This window comes from Geotrypetes seraphini, chromosome 5, assembly GCF_902459505.1.
Source record: "Geotrypetes seraphini chromosome 5, aGeoSer1.1, whole genome shotgun sequence".
In the NCBI taxonomy this organism is placed as follows: Eukaryota; Metazoa; Chordata; class Amphibia; order Gymnophiona; family Dermophiidae; genus Geotrypetes; species Geotrypetes seraphini.
This window is the reverse complement of record NC_047088.1, coordinates 214,227,811-214,251,799: the sequence shown is the minus strand read 5'-3', so window position 1 is coordinate 214,251,799 and position 23,989 is coordinate 214,227,811. Positions and strand designations below refer to the sequence as shown.

Here is a 23,989-nt window from a genome sequence, read left to right as displayed (position 1 = left end):
GCAAGTTCGTCAGGCAAGATCTGCCTTTGCTGAAACCATGCTGGCTGGTCCTCATTAAACCGTGTCCATCAAGGTGATCAATGATGCGGTCCTTTATCAGCGCCTCTATCATCTTTCCCGGTACTGAGGTCAGACTCACCGGTCTGTAGTTTCCCGGATCTTCCCTCGAACCTTTTTTGAAGATCAGTGTAACTATTCGCCATCTTCCAGTTGTCCAGAATCTTTCCCGATTTGATCGACAGAGTGGCTATCAGTTGAAGCAGTTTAGCTATAGTCCCTTTCAGTTCCTTGATGATCCGCGGATGGATGCTGTCTGGTCCCGGGGATTTATCGCTCTTAAGCCTATCAATCTGCCTACATACTTCTTCTAGACTGACAGTCAACCCTGTCAGTTTCCCATTTTCATTTTCCAGCATATAGCCTGATGGATTCCGGTATGCTGATAATGGATGCCAGCTTGCTCAGCTGTGGGAGTGCACTGCAGTGGTTGCCAGGTACAAGGGAAGTGGACACCATTCCTGTGGAAGCAGTCGATAGGATAGAACTGTGAGCAGTCTGTCCAGCTCTGTAAAACCTATAGTCGGTGCAGACAGACATTGGACCTGGAGAGTGGTTGTTGGCCCTGTGGGAGTTCTAAGACATTGTCGGACTTTGAGGGCAAGAGCTCTTGCATGCTTTGGAATGAACTGAAGAGGACAGCAGACTCCTGGGAGAAGGAGGAGGTTTCAAAAACTGTGATTTACATCTTTCTGCAGTATGCTCACGAGAATAGACACAATACTGTAAGGTTCAACATATCATTCTTATCTACTGGAAAAGATATTATCAAGGTAAGAGCCTAATCTCTTTTTCCATGCCAAATATAGTTCCTTGCAGTACTTACACTAGGAATATAGTTTGCACATGGTCTGGTCATTAAAAGCTCTACATGAAGCAGTTTAAAATGCTATGGTTTGTATGTAGTAGATGTGGTTATACAATTTAAATCATTTTTCTTTTCTTGCCTTCTAACATTTAGATTTGTATTTCTCTTTGTAATGTAGTTGCATATTTTGGAGTATTGTCAGTATGTTTATTAATGCTGAAAACTAGGCAAAGATGTGTAACTTGTTACACTAATTAGATCAATATAAATCTGGTTTATGAATAAAACATCTCCTTTGAACTTCTAGTCTACAGCATCCATGCCCGTTCAGCCTGCTTGGTATGATGATTCTGAGAGAACTCAGGGAGCATACTCAAGACTGCTTAATCAGCAACAGGATTGGGATTCTAAGAGACCAAAACTCTCATATTCTGGGTTCACCTCTACTTCTGGTGTAAGCAGCAGTCAACACACTGTTTCAGGTATGTCAAATCAAGTTTCTTAAGCGTCTCTCCAGACCGGCACAGCACACTGATGGGTAATAGCTCACTATGACCAGCAGGTGGAGACTGAGACATAAACTTTTGGCTGTAGTAGAAGTGGGTTGTGCAGTCCCAAGTACAATCAGTCTGCTTTGTCTTCAGCAGGTGGATGTGGTAAGTCTGTGCAGTATTCCCTGGTTTAGAGTAGGACTGTTGGAATTTGTTTAGTGGCCTTCTGGTCCCTGTCTGTCGTGCCAGATTGAGTTTGGGGGGACCCTTTAGGGGGGTCCGTCTGAGCTTAGGGGTGTCACACTCAATGGGTCGAGTCCCTCCCATTTCCCCACCTCCCCAAAATTTTTTTCTGTAGATGTGCCTCGGCTGTAAGCCTTGCCACAGATACCGACAAGGTATGTGGTTTAGAGAACTAGTGGGGTCTGTTCAAGTGAAGTTATTAAAAAAAATAAATAAATAAAATTCTGAGGCAGTGCCAGTCTGAAGGGAAGCCTTCAATTGAATTTAATTAACTGGCACTTTTTCTTGCAGCTAGTAGAGGGTTGCGCAGTGAGCACTTTTAAAGGGAAATAGTGCTCATTGTGCTCCAGACGTGAGGTTGATGTGGCTGGCCTGTTTTCGCAGTGTGCTGGCAGCTGCGAAGGGGCATCCTCGGCAGCTTTGGGTGCCAACGAGCAAGTGCCTCGTGCATCAGCAGTTGAGAAGACCGGGCTTCCCCTACCGCCCACACAGGGATTTTCCCAGCTACTGCCAGTCAGTGAAATAAAGTTTCCCTTACCGCCAGTAGTACTGGGGATTCCCTTACTGCTGCTGCCGGCTTGCCTGCTTTAGTGGCTGGGGTGGTACAGGCCTCTTTGCCACTGCAGACCTCAGGGGAGTTTTATTTGGCGGGTTTTGTGCTGGATTTGGCAGGAAGCGTCTCCATTTTTTCTGCATCTTCAGGTGACCTTCCACCTATATTGGAGACACAGGGACAGGTTTCTGCTGGGTCTCCTGCTTTATATAGTAAAACAAACTGGCTTCAATAGAAAAAAGGAGTGATTGAGAAGTTACCCAATTAGGCTTGAAAAACTGCTCAGAAATATGAAACTCTGAAGGGAAGGCTGTTAAACCTCCCTTGGAGAAGAGTTCACCTTCCAGTCACTGCAAACTTAACAAGTTTATGGGCACACTCAAAAACTCCAAAGATGTTTGAAAAAACAAAGTTTCAAAGTCTTTCTGTTTTATGCAATAAATGTCTTCATTTGGTAAAAGTTAAATCTGCCACCACTAAGTTACTTAGCTCTGTTTATTGTCTTTGGGGGGTCCCAACGTGGCCCCGTTTCGAATCCTGCTTCAGGAGACCCGATGTTAATGAAAATCAGAGAGTAACAGATGTGGACATGTGTAAATCTACAGTTCTTCATTAGCTAAATACTTTTACTGGTCGTGATGTTCAGTTGTATCACGGCTCTGGAGACTGACATGTAACAAACTCAAATTGCCAGCTCCTGCTTTGGCAGTGAGTCCTAATGTGTTGCCAGGGTTTTTTCCACCCTAATCTTGTTGCAAGACTTATCTTCAGGTGGCTAGGGGTTCTGTTTCCTCCTCAGGGATCTCTGGTTTTTCGGGGGGGGGGGGGGTCTTTCACCCTCCACGTCCACCCCAGTCCCCGCCAGTTTCATCCAAGTGGCAAGTGGCTGGGAGTCTCGTGGGTCAATGATTTTTTGTTTGGGGAGATGTTTTCGTTTGATGGTGGACTTCCAAGATCCTCGGGGACTGATGCCGCTGGCGGGTGTTTTTCGAAACCACCAGCTTGCGAGGATGTGTCAGTGGTGCGCATTTTTCAGCGGGAAGAGCTCCAGGACCTTATTCTTCAGGTTTCATTGGTTTTGCATTTCGAGGAGGATGCAAAAGAGCCCCCGCATGTGGTGGACCCCCTGCTTCCAGGGATCTGCTAGGACTCCCTCTCTTCTATGCATCAGGATATGCGGGATATTGTGCTTGCGCAATGGAATGCACTGGAAACACCTTTTCATTTTGAGCTGTTTATGGCCTGCCTGTATCCCATCCTGGAGGGGGATAGGGAGACCTTGAAATCGCCAGTGGTGGTGCCTTGAAGATGCGATGGCCTCTGCCATCGTGTGTCGGCATACGGTGCCGGTGGAGAGCGGCTCGGCTTTGTGGGACTCTGAGGAGTGTAAAATAGTCTCTTCTTAAGCAGAGTTTTGATGTGGTTGCCCTGGCGGTCCAGGCGGTGATGTGTGGCGGTCTAGTGGTTCGGGATTGTTTTCGATAGTCTGAGTGTGTTCTTGACCTGGTCCTTGGTGGATCAGGTGGTAGCTAAGATTGAGATGGGTGCTTCTTATATCTCGGATGCCTTGTATGATCTGTTGTGGGCTTTTACCAAGTCCATGGCTCTTGGTGTGGCCACTCATCATACCCTGTGGCTCTGGGGTTGGTCGGCAGTCACGGTGTCTTAAGGCTAAGCTTACGAAATTTCCCTTTCAGTGGTCTTTCTTGTTTGGTGAAGATCTGGATGTTGGTTTAGTTCTTGACTGACTGTAAGGTGGCCATTCTTCCGGAGGACCGTGCACACCCACCTGTGCCAGGGAGTGGGGGGGGGGGGGGGAGGCGTTGCTCAGGGGCGTTTGCCGTGATTTTCGCCATTACTGCCTTGGTCGAGGGGCGGCTTATTTTCCTTCCACTGGGTATCCCCGGGGCTGTTTCTTTCAATGCATGCAGTACTTTCAGGGGACTCTCTGGGCGGGGTGGGGGGGAGGGCAGTGTGATTCTTCCGGTGGTCCCTCCAATATTATGGTGGTCGTGGCGGCAGCCTTGCGCAAAGAGGGCATTCTGGTTCATCCCTATCTGGATGACTGGTTAATCTGAGTCAGCCGGTCATAGACCTGATGGCCACGAGTGTCAACGCCAAAGCTCCACGATTCTTCAGTCGGTGCAGTGAAGTTCAGGCCAAGGGTCTGGATGCTCTAGTTCAGCCTTGGACGATGGAGGGCCTCCTATATGTGTTTCTTCTGTAGCCAATGGTGGACAGAGTCCTCCTTCACATTGCTCAGCATCCCAGCTGCATGATCCTAGTGGCTCCGGACTGGCCAAGGCACCTGTGGTACGATGATCTGGTTCATCATCTCATGGCAGATCCTCTTCTGCTTCCCCAACTGACCGTGACTCTCCTGACCTTTTGACGCAGGGCCACATTTCAGTGTTTGATCCCGGTCTCTTTTGTCTTATGGCTTGGCCCTTGAAAGGGAACACCTAGGTAAGAAAGGGTATTCAAATAAAGTGATCTTCACTCTCTTGGGGTTCTGGAGACTTTCTACCTCTCAGGCTTAGGTGCGAGTTTGGCATATTTTTGAACAGTAGTATGGTTCCCGTTCATGTCTCTTTGCCTCACATCTTTGAGTTCTTGCAGGATGGCCAGACAGGGGCCTTGCCTGGTTTTCCCTCTGGGTTCAGCTTGCGGCTTTGTCTATGTTTAGCTGTTTGCTGCATGATTGGCGTTTGTCCTCTTCTCTGGATGTGATTCATTTTTTGAGGGCAGCCAAATTGCTCCGGCTTCAGTGCGGCCTTCGGTTCTGGTCTGGGATCTCAATCTGTTCCTGTCCGTGCTTGTGTGCCCTCCTTTTGAGCCTCTGGGTGCCTACACATTGAAGGACCTTACTCTTAAGGCGGTCTTCCTGGTGGCCATTACTTCTGCAAGATGCATTTCTGAACTGCAGACTTTCTCTTGTAGGCCGCCCTTCCTGGAGTTTTCTAGTTTTGTGCGGCACTATTGTGTGGATGTTCAAGGCAACCATTGCGCATTGCACGCTGGATCAAACAGACTATCCCTTCAGCATATCTTCTTCAAAGACATCTGTTCCGGAATTTCTCAAGGTTCATTCTACTCTGGGTCAGGCTGCTTCTTGGGCTGAGTCTTCCCTGGTGCCTTTGGTAGATACCTATAAAGCGGTGGTCTGGTCTTCTCTCCATTCTTTTGTGCGGTACTACTGTGGATGTTCATGCACGTCAGGATGCTGTGTTTGGTGAGTGCGTGCTTGTGGCGGCCTTTCGGGGGTCCCACCCATGATTGGTACTGCTTTGGTATGTCCCATCAGTGAGCTGTGCCGGTCTGGAAAGACGCTTAAGAAGGAGAAATTAGATTCTTACCTGCTAATTTTCTTTTTTAGTCTCTCCAGACTGGCACAGCCCCTGCCCTGTCTTGTCTTCTGTTTTCTTTTGGGATTCGCATGAAGAGTGCATTTTTTTTCTGTGGGTTCTCGTGTTTTTGGTAGATTAGGGGAGATTAAAAGAACAGTGGCTTTTGGCTTGCCTGGCATAGCTGGCGAGCTGTGGGGGACGTTTCTGAAGATCCTTCTTCTCCTATTCAAATTCCAATAGTTGTTAGTTGTTACTCCTGTGGGGAGTGTTGTTGCTGTTGTGATTTGCATTTATTAGTTTCTTAGTTCTGCTTGGTTTTTCGGGAGTCTGATTGTGCTTAGAACTGCAAAGCCCACTTGTACGACAGCCAAAAGTTTGTCTGTCTCCACCTGCTGGTCATGGTAAGCTATTACTCATCAGTGAGCTGTGCCAGTCTAGAGAGACTAAAAGAAAGAAAATTAGCAGGTAAGAATCTAATTTCTCCTTTATGCTTACACTTGGGCATGTATATAACCGTAATGGAATGATCTAAATCAGTGGTTCCCAACCCTGTCTTGGAGGACCACCAGCTAGTCGGGTTTTGGGGATAATCCTAATGAATATGCATGAGAGAGGAAATGAGAGCCGGCATGGTTAATAGGTGAAGTGAAAGAGGCTATCAGAGCTTAAAAAAATCCTTTAAAGAAAAAAGATCCGAATGAAGAAAAAAAGAAGAAATACAAGCACTGTCAAGTTAGATGCAAAGCACTGATAAAGACAGCTAAGAAAGAATATGAAGAGAAACTTGCAGAAGAGGCAAAAACTCATAGCGATTTTTTTTTAGGTACATCAGAAGCAGAAAAACCTGTAAGGGAATTTGTGGGAGCGTTGGATGATCAAGGAGTGAAAGGGGCGCTCGGGAAGGATAAGGCCATAGCAGAAAGACTGAATGAATTCTTTGCTTCGATCTTTACGGAAGAAGATGTAAGAGATCTACCTGAACCGGAAATTGTTTTCAAGGGTGATGATGTGGAGGAACTGAAAGAAATCTCGGTGAATCTGGAAGATGTACTGAGCCAAATTGACAAGTTAAAAAGTAATAAATCGCCAGGACAGGATGATATACATCCCAGGGTATTAAAAGAACTAAAACATGAACTTGCTGACCTGCTGTTAGTGATCTGTAACCTGTTGCTAAAATCGTCTGTAGTACCTGAAGATTGGAGGGTGGCCAATGTTATGCCAATTTTTAAAAAGGGCTCCAGGGGAAATCAGGGAAATTAGAGACCGGTAAGCCTCACTTCGGTGCCGGGTAAAATGGTAGAAATGATTATAAAAAAATAAAATTGTGGAACACATAGACAAGCATGATTTAATGAGATGGAGTCGGCATGGGTTCAGTTGAGGGAGATCTTGCCTCACAAATTTTCTTGACTTCTTTGAAGGTGTGAATAAACATGTGGATAAAGGTTTTGATAAAGTTCCTCACGAGAGGCTCCTGAGAAAATAAAAGTGTCATGGGATAGGTGGCAAAATTCAGTTGTGGATTAGGAATTGGTTATCGGATAGAAAACAGAGGGTAACATAGTAGATGACGGCAGATAAAGACCCGAATGGTCCATCCAGTCTGCCCAACCTGAATCAATTTAAATTTTTTAAATTTTTTCTTCTTAGCTATTTCTGGGCAAGAATCCAAAGCTCTACCCGGTACTGTGCTTGGGTTCCAACTTGCCAAAATCTCTGTTAAAACCTACTCCATCTCATCTAAACCCTCCCAGCCATTGAAGCCCTCTCCAGCCCATCCTCCTCCAAATGGCCATATACAGACACAGACCATGCAAGTCTGCCCAGTACTGGCCTTAGTTCAATATTTAATATTATTTTCTGATTCTAGATCCTCTGTGTTCTATCCTCTGGGTAGGGTTGAATGGTCATTTTTCTCAATGGAGGAGAGTAAACAGTGGAATGCCGCAGGTGTCTGTACTGGGACCGGTGCTATTTAACTTATTTATAAATGATCTGGAAATTGCAACGACGAGTGAGATGATTAAGTTTGCAGATGACACTAAACTGTTCAAAGTTGTTAAAATGCATGCGGATTGTGAAAAATTGCAGGCGGACCTTAGGAACCTGGAAAACTGGGCGTCCAAATGGTAGATGAAATTTAGTGTGGACAAATGCAAATTGATGCACATTGGGAAGAATAACCTGAATCAGTGTTACCGGATGCTAGGGTCCATCTTGGGGATTAGCACCCAAGAAAAGAATCTGGGTGTCATCATAGACCAGGGATCTCAAAGTCCCTCTTTGAGGGCCGCAATCCAGTTGGATTTTCATGATTTCCCCAATGAATATGCATTGAAAGCAGTGCATACACATAGATCTCATGCATATTCATTGGGGAAATCCTGAAAACCCGACTGGATTGCGGCCCTCAAGTAGGGACTTTGAGACCCCTGTCATAGACGATACGATGAAATCTTCTGCCAATGTGTGGCGATGACCAAAAAAGCAAATAGGATGCTAGGAATTTATTAAAAAAGGAATGGTTGGAAGATGGATACATATCGATATAGGTATGGGAAATGATACCCTGACGTTATTTAATATATATGCCCCTAATTCGAATCAATCAGAATTTTTCAAAAAGCTACAAAATATGTTATTACCACTGGCTGCCTCTAATTTAGTGGTGGCTGGAGATTTTAATGCTGTAATGGATCCATTATTGGATAAAAAACCAGGTAAAAATATTAAATCTTTAGGTCTAGATAATTTAGTTCGATCATGTGATTTGAAAGATATATGGCGTATTCTTCATTTTAATGATCAGGAGTATTCATTTTGTTCACAGGTTCATAAATCATTTTCAAGAATAGATTATATTTTTGTTTCAACAAATAAAGTGCAACAAGTGATTAAAGCCTCCATTGATCCTATTATCATTTCGGATCATGCGGGAATATGGATAGAATTACAATTAGATCAATTAGAAAATAATAGACCTCTTTGGAGATTTGATAATGCATTGCTTGTGGATGACAAATTTTTGGAAAATTTTACAACACAAATTAATGAATTTTTTCAAATAAATTTAGTGGAAGATACATCTATAGAGAATGTATGGGATGCATTTAAAGCAACTATGAGGGGTAATATCATATCATATTCAGCTTTTATTAGGAAACAAATTAAAAAACAATATATAGAATTAGAAAAAGAAATAAAAATATTAGAAGCTAAATTAATAAGTAAATGGGAATACGAAACTTTGCAAGCTCTTTTGAAAGTAAAAGGTAAATATAATGAACTAACTTCAAAAATGATAAGAAAAGATTTGTTTTCCAAACAAGCGATGTATTATGGAAATTCTAATAAGGCGGGAAAATTATTAGCAAATTATCTTAAGGCAAAAAAAAGGAGAACTAATATTAATGGAATAAAAGATGATAATGGTATAATAACAAATCAAACAAATATAATATTAAAACAATTTTTAAATTTTTATAAGGATCTATATTCTTCCGAACCTTATTTGGAGAAACAAAAAGATGGAAAAAAATTTTTAGATTTAATAAATGGACCTAAGATTCCTGATCATATGAAACGAAGTTTAGAAGAACCTATATCATTAAAAGAATTAGAAACAGCATTGAGATCTCTTAGAGTTGGATCCGCTCCAGGTGGTGATGGTTACACAGCAGAATTTTATAAAACATTTCAAAAAATCCTCTCCCCACATTTATTAAAATTATATCAGACACAACTTATAAAAGGTAATATAAAAGGTACTATGGCTGAATCAATAATAATTGTTTTGCCTAAGCCAAATAAAGATCCTACTTTGGTTTCAAACTACAGGCCTATATCTTTGATAAACGTTGATAATAAACTTTTGGCGAAAATTTTGGCTTTGAGATTAGCCAAAGCTCTCCCACATATTATAGATATGCATCAAACGGGTTTCGTTGCTAAAAGACATTCCTCCAATAACTCTAGACTATTATTTCACATGCTAAACTTATCAAAAAAAATGGATGAACCGGCATTTACAGTTTCATTAGATGCTGAGAAAGCATTTGATAGGGTAGAATGGAATTTTATGTATCAGGCTTTAGAATGGTTTGGTATAGGTTCTGGATTTATACAAATGGTAAAAACATTGTATAGCTTCCCGATTGCAAGATTAAATATTAACAATAAAATATCTGAAGGTTTTCAATTGCAAAGGGGAGTTAGACAAGGTTGTCCTTTATCTCCTTTGTTATTTGATGTTGTATTAGAACCCTTATTGTTAGCAATACAGCAAACGAGGGAGATACAAGGAATTCCATATTCAGATATGGAATATAAAATTTCGGCTTATGCTGATGATATTTTGCTTTATTTGAGAAATCCAGAGTCTACCTTATCTTCTTTATTGGAATTAATTGATAAGTTTGGCAAATTTTCAGGTTATAAAATTAATTGGAATAAATCTGAAATTATACCCTTGAATGTTTACTGTGTAAAAGGATTATTTGATATTTTTCCATTCATATGGAAAGAAGAAGGATTTAAATATCTAGGCATTCAAGTTAAAAAAACAATTGAAGATACTGTAAAAGAAAATGAAAAATATGTATTAAAAAAAGTAACGGAGTTATGTGAACAATGGAACCCATTACATATATCTTGGTGGGGCAGAGTTCAAACTATTAAAATGATGATGTTGCCTGTGGTTTGCTACCAAATGAGTATGATACCTATTTATTTTCAGGGGTCCTTTTATAAGAAGCTTAATAGAATTTTAACAAAATTTCTTTGGCTTGGTAAAACACCTAGAATAGCTTTAGTAACCTTACAAAAATCAATTAAGGAGGGAGGGGTAAATTTTCCAAATTTCTATAGGTACCATCAAGCCTATATTCTACGTCAGGGTATGTATTGGATCCTCCCAGAACTTATAGATAATGCACCAGATTGGTTGTATCTGGAATGGCGCCTTATGTTTCCCCTAAATTTAGTTCATTTACCAAGTATCAATATACCTAAAAGATACAGAGAAAATAAAATAATAATGGATACTTGGAAAACATTGAGATTTATTGATAAATTAACACCCATCCCAATATATAAATCAACTAATCAATCCATATGGATAAACTCCAAGATCAAAGTAGGCGGAGCCCAAATCCTTTGGAAGAACTGGATTATTGCAGGAATTAGATCTCTAGATGATATTATTTCAGAAGGTAAACTGCTGGATTTTTCACAATTGCAACATAGATTTGGTCTTAATAAAACACAAAGTTTTAAATGGTTGCAATTGAAGCAGGCCATTCAGGTTGGGTTCCCTGAATGGAAATCATTAAACAATCAATATAGTTTAAAGTTCTTATGCTTTAAAGCAGACTTCCTGGGACATCAAGCCGCATTGTGGTATAAATTAATATCTGGATATTTGAATAAAAAACCAAAAAATGGTCTAAGAGACATTTGGAGCATTGAGATTGGACATCAAATTAATGCATCTCAATGGCCACTGATTTGGTCTTGGAGAATGGGATGTACAGTGTCAGCATCTATGAGACAAACATGGTTCTTTTTATTACATAGAGCTTTTTGGACCCCTACTCGTTTACAAAAACTAGACAGTTCTAAGTCTAATAGATGCTGGCACTGTAATCTAGAACCAGGAACATTAGATCATTTATTATACTACTGTCCTTATATTAAAATATTTTGGAATTCAATTTGGCCACAAATTAATAAATTAATGGAAAATCATATTGCAATATCATATGATACAATTTTATTTGGAACAATGATGAGAAAAAAAAGTCAAATTTCACCAGAAAATAATAAACTTTTATTAATTATGACAGGGGTTGCCATTCAACATATAACTAACAATTGGAAAAATTACAACAACCTAAACCACACATTTTGGTGGAATACAATATGCCATGTTTTTAAAATGGAAAGAACAATATCAATACAAAAGGGGACATATAATAATTTTATAAAAATATGGGGGCCATTGACAAAATACTGTAATGATTAAATAATAGAATACTTTTTCTTCCTTTCTTCTTTTAGAGATTTTCTTATGACACACATATAGGGGGGGTAAGGAAAATAATTTATATATAATATATTATAATATATGATACAAAATGTAACAAATGATTAAGGGATAACAGAAGGGTGGGGGGAGGGAAAATGAATAAAATTTATCCAGAATATATTATTTTAGATATAAATATGTTATTGAATAATTATCAATTGTATTCTAATATGTTATATACTTTTATAAAATTTGAAAATATTATATTAAAGTGGTGAAGGGGTGGGGGGAAGGTGAAGGGGAAAATCAAATTCAGACATACATTGTATTAGATATAAAAGTGATACCATGCATATATCAAAAGTATTTTATTATTCTGTACACTTTTTATGAAATTTGAAAATAAAAATATAATGGAAAAAAAAAAAAAAAAAAAAAAAAAAAGGAATGGTTAACATGAATGTTATAATGCCCCTGTATCGCTCCATGGTGCAACCTCATCTGGAGTATTGCATTCAATTCTGGTCTCCTTATCTCAAGAAAGATATATAGTGGCACTAGAAAAGGTTCAAAGAAGAGCGACCAAGATGGTAAAGGGGATGGAACTCCTCTCATATGAGAAAAGATTAAAACGGTTAGGGCTCTTCAGCTTGGAAAAGAGATGGTTGAGGGGCGATATGATTGAAGTCTACAAAATCCTGAGTTGAGCAGAGCGGGTACAAGTGGATCGATTTTTCACTCCGTCATAAATTGCAAAGACTAGGGTACACTCGATGAAGATACAGGGAAATACTTTTAAAACCAATTGGAGGAAATTTTTTTTCACTCGTAGAATAGTTAAGCTCTGGAATGAGTTGCCAGAGGATGTGGTAAGAGCGGATAGTGTACCTAGTTTTAAGAAAGGTTTGGACAAGTTCCTAGAGGAGAAGTTCATAGTCTGTTATTGAGAGAGACACGGGAAAGTCACTGCTTGCCCTGTAGTGGTAGCATGGAATAATACCTTGGGTTTTGGCCAGGTACTAGTGACCTGAATTGGCCACCATGAGAACAGGCTACTGGGCTTGATGGACCATTCGTCTGACCCAGTAAGGCTATTCTTATGTTCTTATATAAAGGAGGTGACAAAGCGTGCAAATATGCTTCATGCATATTCATTAGGGCTATTCTGAAAACCTGACTGGCTGGTGATCCTCCATGACAGGGTTGGGAACCACTGATCTAAATGCTTGACACGACTAGGACAGCTTAATTGATAAGGATCACATAGATGTTTATAAAGCAGCAAATAACATTTCAGACTGGCTTACATCCAATCATATGGTAACTAGACCACCACTGAATTTTTATGTGGTCTGCAAGATCATGAAAAATATACTTAGAAAATATCATTTCAAAATACAGTATTTAAAACTTGTTTAAATAATTTAGTATAGCCACTCTAGTGTTTTGTTTCCATCATTTTTCATTAAATTTTTACTTATCACTTAAAGGTCATGAGCTCTGTACTTTTCCAGATCCCCCATTTATGTAATGTTGTGACCTACCAGAGAGAGTACTGACATTTTATGGGGTAGTCTGTATATAAAGGTTGTCCACCCCAGTTCCATTAAAATGCATTTGTATCTAATTACTGCATGTGAATAGTCAAACTTGTTTATTAGTTTAAGTGCCTATAGCATTAGACAGTATGTGAGATTTGTTCTACTAGTTAATGTCTAGAATTGAAGGTGAAGACCTACCACATAGCACATGCATCAGAGATCAAATGCTTTTTTTTAAGATGTTCTCAAAAGTTGGGGGCTGCATGTGGGACTTAGTTTTTCATGTTTGCACCTGGCTGAGAGTCTGTCTCTTTTTTTTTTTTTTAGATATTTAGTTTAACCACATCAGTTAACATGAATTTTTAAGCAAATACAAAAATACATATTTGTTGTGTTTTGGTTAAATAAAACTATTTAACACACACACCTTTTCTTTTTTTTACAAAATCTCGCAAGAGGTTTTTAGCACTGGCCGGCGTGCTGAATGCTCTGATGGTCTGCTCTGATGGTCATAGAGTTTCTATGAACGTCAAAGCCCCACAGAGCATTCAGCTTGCTGGCTGGATCTAAAAACCTCTTGCCACAGTTTTGTAAAAGTGAGGTGGGGTAAATTATTTTATTTTTCTCCTTTCAATAAAGAATAGTAGAAAATTGTCCACTTATGAATGATTTAAACTGGAGATTGTTCACCTCACAATAATTTCATAATTATCTGTTTTTCTAATAGTATAACCAAATCAGTAATTTATTTAACTGCACAACTAATCTTAAATTTATTTTTCAAAAAATGAAACTTTCATCTAGTTGTAAATATTAAGATTATGTCAGCAAGAATGAGTCTCACTGTAGAAAGCCCATGATTTAAATTCTTTCTAGCTGGTGATTTAAATTGTGATGTAAATCTTTGATTTAAATTGGATCCACCCTGTGTCCAACATGCATTTTAGTTTATAGTTTCTCATTACCTATCCTATCATCTTTCCTTGCACCTTTTCTTGGATCTTTCCTGATTAGGTGAGGTACCCCATCTGTGCGCTTTTCTTCTGTCCATTTTAGGCTCCTTATTTCCACCTTGTGTGTGTTTCTGAACAGACTTGGGTTAGTACATCATGCTTTCTCTCATCTTATTCAAATCCAGGCTAAAAACTCGCCGTTTTTGAGGCTACCTTTTAAATCATAACACCTTGCGTATCTATCGTATTTCCCAGAAAAGACACCGTCATATTAATTTTGGGCCCAAAAAGCGCACTAGACCTTATTTTCGGGGTAGGTCTTCTTTTTTTCATGTACAATTATAATCTCTCTCTTCCTGTCCTCCACCCCAATTCTTCCTCTTTTTATCCCCCCCCCCTCCATGTGCAGGATCTTTCCTCCCCTCTCACCCATCCCCTTGTGCCTTCCCTCCCTCCCTCCCATCCCATCCTTCGTGCAGCAGAACTCTTGCACAGATTTAGTCCCTCTCTTTCTCCCTTCCCCCCCATGCAGCTTCTTTCTATCCTCCCCTTGTGCAGCCGAACCGCCGCTGACACTTCCATCTCTCCCTCCCATTAGAATGGCACCGACTGTGAGACCGATATAGCTTGCAAATGGTACTGTCGGCAAAAATCTAATCAGGCTGCTTTGCGGCCTTCTCTTCTCCGTCCCAGGCGTTCCGTGTGCCTGTTGCAGATGACATCATCAGCAATGTGGCAGAGGAACGCCCGAGAGGGAGAAGAGAAGGTCGCAAAGCAGCCTGATTAGATTTTTGCCGACGCTACTGTTTGCAAGGTATATCGGTCTCTCGGTTTGTGGCGTTCTAATGGGAGGGAGAGATGGAAGTGTCAGTGGAGGTTCGGCTGAGCGGGGAGGGGAGGTGTATGGCGGCGGAAAGCGCTGCTGCCGGTGACTAGGACTTATTTTTGGGGCAGGGCTAATATTAAGACCTACCCCAAAAATCATGCTAGGGCTTATTTTCAGGGAAACATGGTATTTAATACTTATATTTGTGTTGATTCTTTCTCCAAGTGAGTTTTGAATACACTTCTCCCTCTGTATTTGCGGTGGATGTGGGCAGAACATAGCCGTGAATATGGAAAACCACGAATAACTTTTTATATGTTATTCGCAGGTTTTTTTGTAAAAGCCAGCGTTTTTACTATTCAAACTGTGAATAACTACATCTGAAGGGCCGGCAGAGAAGCCAAACTATCCCTATCAGGAATCACTCACAGTGCAAACTGCCCCAGCTTGTCCAGGAAAGCAAGCACCAAAACTCCGAACTCCCCGAACCTCTGGTCCCCATAGAAGAGGAGGCAGCGCTGGATCAGGAGCTCAGTGCGGCTCATCATGGCCCTGGCTTCTGCACTGGCACTCATTGGCCTACAGCCAGGACCAAGTGGAGTCCACCCTAGAGACGCTTCTAAGCCCTGCCCACAAACACGAGCACCTTTTCTGTTCCGAGAGCTCTCCTAGCCCGCCCATAGTCTCTGCCCTGTATTTCCAGTCCTGCCCACAGGCACAGCCCTCCGCTGCCAGGCCATTTCCCCAAGACCCATGAGCTACAAATACCGCCCTGCACATCAATCCTACATTGCTGCTAGAACTGCGGAGCAGGCAAAACCAGAAGAGCGGCTTCAGCGTGCTTCTTTTGTAATTTCCAGTTTTGTAAATTTCCTTGCGCTCTCTCTTGTCAAACAAAAGGGGGAGGTGGAAGGAAAATGAAATGTGCACGTAGAAAATGAAAAATCGCAAATAAGCGAAATTGCAAGTGCTGAAACCGCGAATACGGAGGGAGAAGTGTAGATTGTAAGATCTTTTGAGCAAGGATTGTTTTGTGTATGTGTATAGAACAGCATACATCTATAGAAATGATTACTATTTGTAACAAAGTAATGTTGCAACTTATAAAATAAGACAACTTCTTATACTAATGTCTTTCAGGTGTTGTCTTACAGGGCTTACTAAACTACTCTTAAATTACTGAGGTGGTATGGCTTTACAAGCCAATCAAAATTACTTTTGCCACTGTTTTTGGCTTGACAAGTTAGCATTGTGATGACATACCTGAGTCATCTTTACAGCTATTTCCAAACTGCATTTTATATAAACTAAAACCTGTGTCCTGAGATTTTTCATATCATATTCTAATTATGTAGCTGTACTTTTTTTGAAGTATTGTTAACTTATAATCTATTTCCATTTCTTAGATTCATCATGGCGATATGGCCACATTCCCAGGTCTTCATCAGTGGTGCTTGCTTCTTCTGGATCTGAACTAATGAGAGACAGGAGGGATCCAGAGAAGTCTACAGATTCACCTGTAAATAGTCTTGTGGATTATAGTCACAGAAATGGTGACTTAACATCTTCATCATGTATGTATCAAGTTGTACACTTTCCTATATTTTATAATCTTCCTCTCCTCTCTGAACTTTAAAATTGTAAAAACATGGTACTTAATATTTTTTTTTAAACATACTTCTATTTCTTAGTTGTTATGCAAGGTCAGGCTGCAAACATACTTTTTTGCAACAGCAGTTGCAGGGGCCTAATGCTTGCTGGACAATTGTATACTTAATTTAGTTTTTGACTAAAATGCATATATAAAGTATTTCATAAAATAAAATTGAACATGATTTCAACTAGAAAGGTTGCACTAAAATAATGCAAACTTAGCAACTGATCTAGAATGTGTTGTAATCATCATATATCCTTGAAATTGTGTAATCTCTTATGCTGCACTTGTGGGTAACACACTGTGTCAAAGCAAAAATATATCTCCCGAGCATCTGGAACTGCTTTCTATGTATGTAAGTAATTACACACAACCACATCTTTGGTCTACAATATTTTTGTTCACGGCAGTGTTCATTCCCCTTCTGAGGGCTAGATGCACAAAACATGGTCATTAAGACCATGTGAGCCACAGTTGGCTTTTTTTTTTTTTGGCAGGTGGGGGGCGACTCTAGAACAGCAATTGATATAACAACAAGTTTCTATGTAAATGATTTGCACAGAGGTTTGCCATAATCCCATCCAACCAGTCGCTGTGAGAGCTAATTTGACACATGCGCTGAACCAGTTTGGGGAAGCCCGAACAGCTGAGTGGCAGAGGAAGCCCCAAAGCAGCAACCTGCCACTCAGCTTTTGGGGTTTTTTTTTTTAATGGCACAGATATTGTGCATGTGTTAAACTCACAATATCTGCCCCATTAAAAAAAAATAAAATGCTGCCCTCCCTGATTAACCCCCCGCCCCCTCCTACACAAAATGATCCAACCTGGAAACAGAATAGAGGCAGGAGGTATGCTCACTACCTTCTGCCATCGTTAAACACGCCAGCCAAATTCAAAAGGAGGAATACCCATTTCCTCGTGCCGCTGCGAACCACACCCCTGTGAGCCCCCCCCCAAACCGACCCCTCCCTTACTCTGATCCCCTTCCTTTGAAAAAAAAAAAATCAGGAGGAATGCCCTCTCCCTCCTGCCACCGGATGCCTTCTGAGACAGATCCCCACGCTGAACCTCCCCCTTACCTGGAAATTAGTTGACAGCAGGAGGGGTGCACAGTGTCTCCTGCTCAGGCCAGCCATTGCAAAATGGTGAGCCTTCCCCTTCCTTGTGCATCCTGGGATGAACAGGGATAGGCCTAAGGTCCTGATTGATCGGGTCGGTTTTTTCAGGTCAGTGGAGGAGATTGCTATTTGTGCATCACATCAGTTGGCTAGTTTGCATGGCATTTACCTAATTTGCATAGCTGAGTTGGAGAATGAGCGATCGTGCGGATAGTCACACAGTTTTATGCATCGGATCAGCAAATACAATTGGTCGCTAAACTAGTCAAACCTATTTAGCGACGATCGTTAGGCTATCGGAGACTTTAGTGTACCTAGCCCTGAGTTGTCTCATTTTGAGGCCACCTTAGTCATTCTTCTGTCCTTTTCTGGTAGTTTCTTATAAATTAACATGAAGTGCCAGGACTTGATATCACCATGGTCAAAGTGTGAAAAATTCTCCAAAAGTAGGCAGCATTACAAAATGAAAAGCAATGGCAAGCTGTTCCTTCAGGATATAATTTGTTACAAAGAAATATTCATTATACTATCTTTATATTGAAAAATGCCTGCAGATGTTAGATGCCCCCCCCTCCCCAAAAAAAATTAATTGCTCTTATCCAATTCCATATTTACAAGGGTAAACATATAAAAAGGACGCACCCAAATTCTTAACCTCCTGATGCTTAGCCAAAAAAGCCTTTCTCCTTTCTTGAGTGATTTTTGGGACATCTGGATAGATCCACAATTTCTGTCCATAGAATAAATCCTGAGAATGTCTGAAGTATTGTTTCATTATTGAATGCACATCCTGCTCAAATACTAAGGACAAAAGAAGTGTTATGTCTGATGAATCAGATATTGATTTCTCCAAAATGACAGAACATAATAATGACCTTACTGGGTCAGATCAACGTTCCATCTTGCTTAGTATCCTGTCTTCGCAGAGACCAATCCAAGTTACAAGTACCTGACAAAAACCCAAATAGTAGCAACATTCCATGCTACTTATCCAGGGCAAGAAGTGGCTTCCTCCATGTCTATCTCAACAGCAAACTATGGATTTTTCCTCCATGAACTTGTCCAAATCTTTTTTAAAATCAGCTACATTAACCGCTCTTAGCGCATCCTCTGGCAATGCATTCCAGAGCTTAACTATTCTTTGAGTGAAAATTTCCTCTTATTGGTTTTAAAAGTATTGCTCTGTAACTTCGAGTGTCCCTTAGTCTTTGTAAATCTTGGTGCAGTAAAAAAAAAAAAAAATCAAGCCACTTGTATCCATTCTACACTACTCAGAATTTTGTAGAGTTCAATCATATCTCCCCTCAGCTGTCTTTCTTCCAAGCTGAAGAGCCGTAACCTTTTTAGTCTTTCCCCATATGAGAGGAGTTATTAAAAAAGAAATGTAAACAAGACTAAGAATGTTATAAAGCCTCTGTATCGTTCAACGGTGAGACCTCACCTTGAGTATTGCATTCAGTTCTGGTCTCCTTATCTCAAAAAATAAATAGCGGCACTAGAAAAGGAGCAACCAAGATGATAAAGGCCAGGAGAGTGGATTTTGTGCTCAAGCGCCTTTTTGATTTTGCTGTGGCAGGAGTGGCCCGGGCTTGTCACACTAAGCTCAGCCAGGATAAGAACATAAGAATTTGCCTCCGCTGGGTCAGACCAGAGGTCCATCCCGCCCAGTGGTCCGCTCCCGTGGCGGCCCTCCAGGTCCATCACCTGTGTAATGGTCCCTGACTATTTCTATAACCTACCTCAACTCCTATCTGTACCCCTCAATCCCCTTATCCTCTAGGAACCTATCCAAACCTTCTTTGAAGCCCTGTAACGTGCCCCGGCCTATACCGAGCAGGTTATCCTTCAGGACTTTGACTTCCTAGTCTCCAGAGTGAATTATTTGACGGTTGCCCTTATTGATATAATGAAAGTTTTTTGCTAAGCTTGGAGCTTGCTCAGTCTCCGCCCAACGATTGCTGTGGATTCACCAGTGGTCGGGTCATTCTTCGTCTAAGGCTATGCTGAGCATGTTGCTCCAGATTGACCAGGATTTGGGTTGACTTTATGGCCAGTATTCAGGACGGTACGTCTGGGTGCTACCTGTGTCGACACCTCATCCTACAGGTAGTTCGGGACGGCTGACTTCATACCTGACAGCACTCTCACCAGAGCGCTGGACTCTCGGTGACAGGACGCCGCTTTGGAACCCCTTCCAGACCTCGCTGTGGAAGTTCTTTTAGACGTCTGTCTTTGAACACCCGTCCTCATGCCCCTTCCAAGGGAAGTTCTGATGCCTAGCATGTGGTGCCTCGCCCTCGGATCGGGGGACAACTTTCGGCCTACCTACCAGAGCGACAGCGGGTGACTTCGAACACATGGGTCCTCAAAGTGTTAAAAGAGGGTCTTCGACTAAAGTTTTTCCGGCCTCCACCAGACTTCTTCCTGTCTTCTCCCGCGGGGAAACCTGGACAGAGCCCGTAGAGTGCCTGCCATGGTTCGGTGGTTGCTAGGTCTGGTAGCCATAGCGCCTATTCCAACAGACGACTTGGGATCCAGAAGATACTAGATTCTCTTCATCATGCCAAAGTAAGACTTCAAAGATTGGTGACCTATTCTGGACCTGTAGGCAGTGACTCACTGCCTGCAATTTCCACGTTCCAGGATGAAACAATGTGTTCCATGGTGGCAGCAATGGCACCCGGGGAGTTTTTGGCTTCCTTGGATCTCACGGAAGCATACTACCTCTTTTTTCTGAAACTCAGGAGGCTCCCGAGGCTTCATGTGCTCAGGAGGCTTTTTTACTTCGCGACTCTGCCCTTTGGGTTGGCGTCTGTGCCAAGTTTCTTCACCAACATCTTGGTGGTGGTGGCTGCCCATCTGCACTTGCAGGGTGTGTTTGTACCGTTGTCTCTAGACGACTGGCTACTCGGGTCTCCCTGCTGGAGGAAGGCCGCAGGGCGGTTCTCTGGATGATGCATTTGCTGGAGAGTCTCGGTGAAGTGATCAATCTGGAAGAGTCACCTCGAGCCGACGCGGGATGTGGAGTACCTGAGAGTCAAGTTCCTCACGGGCTGGCACCAGGTGTTCCTGCCAGAATCCTGGAAGATTGTGCTTCGGAGTACCTTTAGGGCCCTGTTGGAGGTTCAGCCCCGACGGCCTGACAGTTTCTGCTTTGGGTTGCCTGGGAGTGATCATAGACATGTTTCTGTGGCCAAGAGCTCGTCTACGTCCTCTTGCTTTGTCCCTTCTGAATATGGGGAATTCTCAGTGGGTTCACTGGGGGTGAAATTGGCATGGTTGGTGGGGGCCCACAGCGGCGTGCTGTGGTGGCTGATCCCTGTTTCTCTGGACAGAGGTCTCCCCCTTTAAGTCTTTGACTGGGTGTCCCTGACCTAGGACGTCAGTCTCTCTGGTTGGTGAGATGTTTGCGGATCTGTACCGAACTAAAGCTGGTGGGCTGCGTTGAAGAGCAGTTGGTCGTTCAATCAGCTAGAACTTTGAGTGATCTATCTGATCCTGTTAAGGTTCAATAGTGTCTCCTTCAGGAGGCGACAGTGCAATGGCTGTGGCTTTTGTTATTCGTCAAGGGGGTTCATGAGTCCCCTGTTGTGCCTGGAGGTTCGGATGCTCTTTCCTTGGCGGAAGGCTTCTGGTGGCTTTGTCTGCGGCTCCTGTGGCCGGCGTTGACAACGTTCAAGCAGAATTTCAAAGTTGACAGATTCTGGATCCGGGAGAATGGTCCCTATACAAGCTTGAGTTTGAGTCCTTAGTTCGGTGGTGGGGCGTCCACCCTTCAATCTGATGGCATCCTCCGGGATCGGGAGGTGGCCAGTTTTACCAGCTGCTGCATGAAAGTCAACAGTGAAGGACTCGACGCTCTGGTTCTTCCTTGGCCCAAGGGGGGACCTTCTGAGTGTCCTTTCCACGTGGCCTATGTTCAGGCACGTGCTGCGCCGGATGACTCTCTCTCGTGGGTCCGGTATTCCTAGCGGCCCTGGTCTGGCCCAGAAGGCCTTGGTACACAGACCTCAGCGGTTCAGCTCAGAGCGGGGGCTGCGTCTTCTGTGCCACTGGAGGCTGCTCACCGCAGGGCCTTATGGTGCTTCAAGATCTGGACTGTTTTGGTCTTATGACCTGGCGATTGAGCACGTCACCTTAATGGCTAGGGGATATGCCTCTACGGTCATCCCTACGCTCCTTCAGAGCAATAGAAAGTCTACTGTGTCGGCCTACGCCAAAGCCTGGAGATGCTTTCAGGCTTGGTATGCGGGAGTTCAATTGAATCCTCTGACCCCGTCTGTGGCACACATTTTAACCTTTCTGCAGGCTGGCCTCAGGACGGGTCTGGCTGTTTTCTCTCTTCACATTCAGATTGCGGGGCTTTTGTGTTTGGGTTCCTCTTCCCTCAGGGGTTCCCTGGCATCTCACCCGGACATCTGCTTCTTTCGGGGGACAGGGAGGCTGAGGCCTCCAGTGTGACTGCCTTGTCCTGCGTGAAATCTAAATCTGGTTCTCCACTCTCTGGCTCGTCCGCCCTATGATTCCCTGGATGGGATCTCTCTGAAAGATCTTACCATCAAGACCGTAGAGTGTCTGAGCTTTAGGCTCTCTTGTGCAGAGATATTTTCTCCGCATCACGGAGTCTACGATGGTTTTGCGGACTGTGTGCCTTCTTTTCTTCAGAAAGTGGTTTCCTAGTTCCATGTCAACCGGGAAGTTCGGATGCCTGCCTTTGTTCCCTCGGGCTCCAAGTCGAAGGACCGTATTTTGCAGTCTCTAGATGTGAGGCGTCTCATTTTGAGATGCCTGAAGGCCACGAATGACTTCCGTCTCTCTGACCATCTTTTTGTCCTGGTGGGGTCGGCTTGCATCCAAGGCTTCCATCTCTAGATCAAAGTTTCCAAGTTTATTAAAAATTTGTTATACCACCTTTTCAAACATTTCAAAGTGGTTGAACAATAAAATCAAAGGGGAAACAAATAATAACAAAGTAACAACGTCATCAATGAAAACAACAGACAAATAAAACATAATGACATACTGAAACAAATGGAAAAAGGGAGAACTACAATATAATAAAAGAAAGGAACACAGGAAAATACAAAGGGTAGGATGGCACGTCGCAGCCCAACTAAAGTGGGCTGAAATTGAGTTTATAAAATCCTTAAAGGGACAGTCAAACTTGGAATGCATCCTTAAAAAGGAATGTTTAAAGAAAGGATTTGAATTTCTCCATAAATGTCTCTCTTAAGAAGTTAGGCATTGAATTCCAACGGGAAGGAGCAACAACTGAAAAAATGGAATTTCTCCTTGTATTAATGTATCTAAGCGGTGGGACTACTAATAAATTTTGGTCTGAGGAACGGAAAGTGCGTGGTGAAGAGTATGGGATCAGAAGTTAGTTAATAAATTCCGGTTGTCCTGTTTTCCTTGTTTTGAATGTCAATAATAATGTTTTATAAGTGATACGATGATCAATAGGAAACAAATGGGCTTTGATCAGAAGGGGAGTGACATGGTCGAATTTCTTGGCCTTAAATATGATTTTTAACAGCAGTATTTTAGACTAACTGTAAACATCTGATCTCTTTCCTTGTAATTTTGTGATATAAATCTTTACCATAGTCCAGGCAAGAGATGACCAGAGAATGAATAAGAATATTTACAGCAGGAGCTCTTATTATTGTTGATGCAGCAGTGCTTTAAAGAAGTCTAGTTGGAAAAGTGGATCCAAGATGGCTGAGAGATGTTGAGAGCGAGTAAGACACTAGCAGAGACCCGGACAAATATTACTTTTTGCTTTATCGATGCCGAAGAGAGGAAAAGGCGCATCTGGAGCCTCGAGGCGCCCGGAGACTCCTCTCCAGAGACAACCATGGAGGATTTTTTGCGGTGATTAAACCAAGAGGCAGTTGCGTCGGGGAGTCATCCGCTGGAACCGCCAGGAAGGAGTGAGGCCGCGGCGAGTTTCCTTGGGCTAGAATCGACTCTGAGCCCCGACGCCCCCTCAACCGCAGTGTGCTAGCTCTCCACGGGAAAGCAGCCAGTCCGAAGAGGCAGACTCCGTTTCCCGTAACTGCGGTGGGAACAACGAGGGTATTAGAATTGGAGCAAGGTATGCAGCGAGAGAAGACTGTCATCTCAGTGGAAGCTGGGACAATACCTACAAGTATATTTTCTGTTCCTAAACCCACGAATGTTATCCTAAACTCTATATGGGATTTAGTAATCACTCTGGGACAAACATTGTCACCACAAATTAAAGTATTAGAAGAGAAATTCTCAGAACAAAGAAATGAACTAAATGGACTTAAACAGGAAAATATATTGATGAAAAATAATGTGGAAAAAATAGATAAAAAGATAAGTGAAATAAATCAGGTGCAAA

General features: G+C 42.3%; 1 protein-coding gene across 1 annotated transcript in view; it reads left to right on the top strand.

Annotated features, from left to right (window-relative positions):
• The window catches only part of MARCHF7 (membrane associated ring-CH-type finger 7), a 171,302-nt gene that overhangs the window by 79,730 nt on the left and 67,583 nt on the right, over window positions 1-23,989 (top strand). Inside the window, exons 4-5 of the mRNA XM_033945076.1 lie at window positions 1,173-1,347; window positions 16,254-16,421. Of these exons, the coding sequence (XP_033800967.1) occupies window positions 1,173-1,347; window positions 16,254-16,421 (343 nt within the window). The remainder of the gene's footprint in view (window positions 1-1,172; window positions 1,348-16,253; window positions 16,422-23,989) is intronic.